The sequence below is a fragment of the Penaeus monodon genome, chromosome 3 (assembly GCF_015228065.2).
Source record: "Penaeus monodon isolate SGIC_2016 chromosome 3, NSTDA_Pmon_1, whole genome shotgun sequence".
In the NCBI taxonomy this organism is placed as follows: Eukaryota; Metazoa; Arthropoda; class Malacostraca; order Decapoda; family Penaeidae; genus Penaeus; species Penaeus monodon.
In genome coordinates, this window is record NC_051388.1 from 42,107,705 (window position 1) to 42,113,882 (window position 6,178).

The 6,178-nt window shown below is 42.7% G+C and overlaps 1 protein-coding gene across 1 annotated transcript; it reads right to left on the minus strand.

Annotated features, from left to right (window-relative positions):
• Positions 1-206: 206 nt before the first annotated feature.
• On the minus strand, positions 207-5,730 carry LOC119594790 (probable H/ACA ribonucleoprotein complex subunit 1). The gene is made up of 2 exons (XM_037943883.1): positions 5,593-5,730; positions 207-1,021 (listed from the first exon to the last, which is right to left on the minus strand). Exons 1-2 carry the CDS (start codon positions 5,602-5,604, stop codon positions 578-580), a joined length of 456 nt encoding a protein of 151 aa, XP_037799811.1. The 5' UTR covers positions 5,605-5,730; the 3' UTR covers positions 207-577.
• Between the last annotated feature and the right edge of the window lie 448 nt (positions 5,731-6,178).

A 6,178-nucleotide genomic window follows, 5' to 3' on the forward strand; every position in this document is an offset into this window, starting at 1 on the left:
AGAGATAGGGAGAGAGAGAGAGAGAGAGAGAAAGAGAGAGATAGGGAGAAAGAGAGAGAAGAGAGAGGGAGAGAGAAAGAGAGAGAAAGTAGAAGAGGTGTGTAAAAAGAAAGATAAAAGACGGGAACTGGGAGTTATAATGAAAACAAAGGGAAACAGAAACAAAGTATGAAAGCCACGAAAGGCAGGTTATCAATGAAACATAATTATTTCAATAGTTTTATTATGTGAAGTTGTAAAACAGAAGTAAACAAAACATTTGAGGTAAATGTATATACACAATACAGATAAGTATAAAACTAAAGAAGTTAACAAGAACAGTCTATAATTATGCTTACCTTACAAACAGAGAAACATAAAGCAAGATAACGAGACTAAATGAGCAAAACAACCCTTTTCATAGAAAACGTTTGCTGTTTTTTTTTTGTATCAAACTGCTTTATACCCTAAACTCATGGCTTCCTCACCACGCTACGGGAACTAACCTAATGACAATGAGGTAACGACATCTGGGTAGTTTCCAGTCTCCGATCATCTTGCAAGTCAAGATAATGTTGCAACTTGGCTTCCCTGCAGATTACCAGAAGCCGTAACCGCCGCCACCGCCGCCGCCGCCGCCGCCCTTCTTGCCTCCCTTACCGCCGAAGCCGCCAAATCCGCCGAAACCGCCAAAGCCCTTGCCTTTGCCTTTGCCCTTGCCGCTTTCAGGGGCAGGGCGGCTGTACACGGCCTCGTATGTCACCTTCGGCACGGTCACCAGCTTCCACTCCTGCACGTGATGCACGACTGGCTTGTGGTGCACAATGATGGGCTTCTGCACGACGACGGGGCGGTGCTCCACGAAGGGCTTGTGCACCAGGACAGGCTTGTGCACGACATGGGGCACGTGCTCCAGGAAGGGCTTGTGGATCACGTAACTCGGGGGAGCGCTCTCGCCGCCCCCCTTCTTGTAGCCGCCGCCGCCGCCTTTCCCGAAGGCACACGCCTGCCCCGCCAGCAGCAGCACGGTCGACAACAGAACCTGCAGGAAATAATGAAAAAAGACATAATAAAACTAGAATGGCTGCATATAGATAGATCAAGAGTCAGAGATAATTAGTTAAATACACACACATGCACACACGCACGCACGTACACGCACACACACACACACATATGTGGAAGTATGTACTTTATCTACATAAAAGAGAGAGAGAGAGAGAGAGAGAGAGAGAGAGAGAGAGAGAGAGAGAGATCCAAGTCTAAAAAAACTATGTTTATACCCGTCGTTACCTAACCTATAACCTACAGGTAAAAAAAAAAAGTAGACTGGCAACCTGATGTTAGGTAAAGACTGCAAAAAAGAAACACATTTCATCAACTTTCTCTACTAAAAAAGAAAAACAAAAAATGAATCGCCTCGCCGATCTGAACAAACACTCAATCATGACACAAGGCGAAGTAAGGTACCCCCGACGACGCGCTTTCCCGTACCTCGAACCACAGCAATTGAACGGTACCCAAAATACACGTGGATATAAGCCCATATGCCTATTATTTCGCACCAGAGAAGCATCTCAACTGAATAAAGCGGCGTCCATTTACTTAGAGCGTCACTTTTGCCCGCGAGGAGTTGCAACGAGTGTAGGCCACCTCTCAGACAGGTTCCTCGTACGCCGAAATGGTGATCGGTCGCTGGGCCAGCTGGTCGATGCCCGCTGCCCTCCGCCTTCGCCTCAGCTTCTTGTCTTTCCTTCCCGTTACTTTCGTATTTGCTTAACTGTTTTCATTCCTTAGTGGGATGGTAGTCGAGGTTTGATTTGAGTTTGAAGTTCTTGTCGTTATTTTTATCAGTTCGTACTGGAAAGGTGTGTACTTACGTTTACGGAATTATTACAATGTCACATTATATCTTAATTGACTAAATCAATTTCATCAATCTTTTGCTTATATCATTGTCCTTCATCGTTTTTCCTTGAACCCCTTTCACTCTCCGCCATTTCCATTTTCCCTTTCGACTCTTTCACTCCATAATCCTGTTCTCCGCCTCCCTCTCCCTTCTCTTTGTCTTCCTCATCTTTTACTTTCTCTTTCGCCACTTCCTGATTCATGTTTCTCACCAGTCAAGTCTAGATCCTTAAAAATAACTCCTCTCTCTCTCTCTCTCTCTCTCTCTCTCTCTCTCTCTCTCTCTCTCTCTCTCTCTCTCTCTCTCTCTCTCTCTCTCTCTCTCTCTCTGTCTAGAACCTGAGCAGACATGAGTAACCTAATATGACCTCGTGTGTGGAAAAGGAAAGTGACCCGCCGTGCATGCTGCGAAGAGGTTAAAAGGGTTCATGTAGCAATATAGTATATCAAGTATCGATGGGCTGATAGCAAATTAGGGCGCTTACTGTTATTATACTAAAGAAAAAAGCTGAACACTTTCACTCCATACAATGATGAATGAGATACACGCGTACTGTACATCGCTATAATTGCCATAATCGGGATGTCTGGCAACTCAGCAGGTGTTGAGGACGGCTTGTTGCAAACGTTTTGCTCTTCCAACCCAAGAAGACCGCTATTATCAAAGCTTTTCAATTCAGTGATAAAAATTACATCTTCAAAATCCCCGTAATGATAAAAAAAGACAGAAAGGAAACGGGATAATCTAAAAATCTTTTTGTACTCGAGGAGCGTGACGGGAGTTTCTGATGTTATCTGCTTCTCGATTCTCTCTGCTGAAAGGTGTTTGTATAATGAAGAAGCGAGTTAGAAAACTTGATATTGTTTATCATGGTAGAAAGTACAGGTGGAGGCGTGGCCATTGTCGCGCTGGAAAGCAACGCCACTAACGGTCAGGAAGAGACCCCCCCTTCCCCACACCCCGCCATTAAAAAAAGAAGAAAAAAAAGAAAAGACTAATGCGTGTCGTTGGGTCCTTTCACGGGCTCACTGTATTTATTTCACGCTCCACCCATACCTGCCGTTCTTCTCACACTTGCAAGTTCCACTCACGTTCCTCCGCCCCCCTAAAACGGTCTCAGAACTCGCTTACTTTCCGCCTTGTCCCGTTTTGAGTTTTGTTGTCCTTTGACTGATAACTTTCGACAAAGACCGAGCAGGGTGATAGCCTTGACTGAAGGCAAAATATCAAATATCAAAGAAAATGACTCGAAAGTGAAGTTACGATACGCGGAGAAAGGTGAAAGTCAGGTTGTAAAAAGACGGATACAGAGAGGAAGAGAGAGGAACTGCAGAGAAAGAGAAAGAGGGAGAGAGAGAGAGAGAGGAAAAAAACGCGATTGTGATAAACCAGCAGAATCAGGTTTGCGTTACGACTTGACGGCACGTTCTTCCTTTTTTCCCCTTTCTCTCTCTCTCTCTCTCTCTCTCTCTCTCTCTCTCTCTCTCTCTCTCTCTCTCTCTCTCTCTCTCTCTCTCTCTCTCTCTCTCTCTCATCCTTTTTTTAAAACTTTCATCCACATCTTTCACCATGCCATTACAAAGCGAGACAAAGGTGAAGGAGGCGTATCTAATGGGAGACGTGGGCGGGGCTTAGTCATGTTAGGTCGGTTAGAGGCACAAAACATGACCACGACCTTGCCTTCAACCCGTGTTCAGCGCCCTTTTTGCAAAGTGCCTCTTGCTTTCGGGCTGTTGTTGCTAATGCTGTGGATGATATTAGGAAATTGTTGCAAAGGGGATTTTTTGTGTGAATTAACGAGGCTATTTACAGGGATGAGGCAACGCATTTTGTAATTTTTGAAAATCTCTTTAGAAGTTCGCTAAGAGGATTTGTGCCAAGTTCATCATTAATTAATGGAACGATATCTTCTCATGATGCATTCTACGTACTTGTTTAATTTAAGATGTTTGATTTTTAAAAGATAAAGTGCTTTTACTAAAGCATATTATTTTCGCGCGCGCCACTCACAGAACAGATGTAATCAAGGATATCGTTTTACAAGAACAGCACCGCATGAAAATGAAATATGCAAATGTGCTCTGACGCAGAAGGACCTGGAAGCAAACCATGTACATTATCCACTCAGATACTTTCATGTGAATACATCTGCAGCCATTTAAGCGGAGACGCGAGTGAACAAGCAGACACTGTTTCGTTATATAAAACACACGCCCCCGAAAACACCGATTTACTATTACACTGTACGAACGCACGAACACTTATATTTACTCCCACTAGAAAAAGTAAAATATCGACATCGTATTTTCAGACGCTGTAGACTGTCTTCAGAAAACCCCGTTTTACGAAGGTACATCCCGAAAGACAAGAGGCACTTCACATATTTCGAAGTTTTCGACGAGAGTTTCGCAGGTCGGAAGCCCGCGCCGTGACAAGTTGAGGGGAAACTCTGCAATTTCCATCGAGGTGACGGAAGAAGTTGGCACGTGTTCACACACTCCCGCGTTTTACTGCAATTTTGGATGAACTTTCACTGATCAATTTGAAAGAGTGGAAAGCAAAAACAACTAAAAAGAGAAAGAACTGAACGAGAAATGGATGTAAACAAATGAACGTTCGACTGCGATGAACACAAGATAAACACACCAAGGAAAGCACGACCAAGAGAGTTCTCTGTACGAGCGCTTTGTTAATGAGACACTTAGGCTAAGGACCCTTTAACTATCTAATTACTGTGTAAATTAGAGGGGCGCGTGAATGTCAAGTGTGCTCTATCTGAAGGTGTTCATGAAATTTGTAGCACGTAACAAATATGTATGGCTGGCTTGGCGTTTGACAACATATTATACAGCAAAAGGGGTAAGTACTGACCTATAGTACGTGCGTGTCCTGTGTGTGGGATACTATGCATATGTATTTCACATATACTGTTTGACTATACATTATGAATAAATTAATACATATATTTCGTTCATACACACATAATATACACATATATGTATGGATATATGTACACACACACACACACACACACACACACACACACACACACACACACACACACACACACACACACACACACACACACACACACACACACACACACACACATATGTGTGTGTGTGTACTTCTGTATATATGAATATATGTATATATATATATATATATATATATATATATATATATATATATATATATATATATATATATGTTTAAGCATATGTATATATACATATATATATATATATATATATATATATATATATATATATATATATATATATATATATATATATATATACGAACATATGCATGTACGTGTATAAGGGAAAGGGAGGCGGGGTCTCCATCACAGGAAGAAACTGGCGACGGGCGTGGGCGGGGCGAACTACTCTAACAAGCAGGAGGAGGCGGGGTGTCATGCGGCACCACATGAACTCCGCGCATTGCTTTGCTTTGAGATGTAATCCATGAACCATAGACCATGTGCTATATCTACTCTACACACTCGCACGAATCCACCAACACCATCCTAAGTGTACGTGAGCACGGCCGTATCCCAGGTGGAGAGAGAGCGCACGGACGAAGGGAGTCGAGAAGCACCTCCCAAGTGAAGCTTCGGACCCGCCTCCACCTCCAGCGAAGAGCGTGACCCTCCACTCACTCGCTGACCTGGATTATGTAACTCTCGCTCTCAACCTTACCTGGACCTTCATCTTGAAGTGACTGCACGTTTCCACCTTCGTCGCCGCTTATATACCTCGGGATTTGTAGTTCGGCGCCAAATACTTTTACCAGCACATTTACCTCGCCTTCTCCTTTCTATATGTGAACAGCGGGGGGAGGGAGGGTACAGCCGGCCATGACGAGTGCATGTGAAGGCTGCACGTTTTTCTTTGATGAGTCTTGTGTTATATAGTGCATGATCAAGGCAGAAGAGTCGTTGATGGTGGTACAATATCCAGTGTTTTCCTTGCGGAAAATTGTTATTATTACTATCCATTATATATATTTGTATATATATATATATATATATATATATATATATATATATATATATATATTTATATATATATTTTTTCTTTTCTTTCTTACTATCTTTCTTTTTTTTCTTTACCTTTGACTTGCCCTTTTGTCGTGCAACCGTCTGCCCTCTGATGAACATAGGATGACAGATCACAGAAAACAATAAATGATTATACAAGATGATCATTAAAATAAAGACCTTTTCAAAACAAAGCTTCTAACTCTCGCACAGGCCTTTCTGCTTTCGCACCGGGATATAATCCA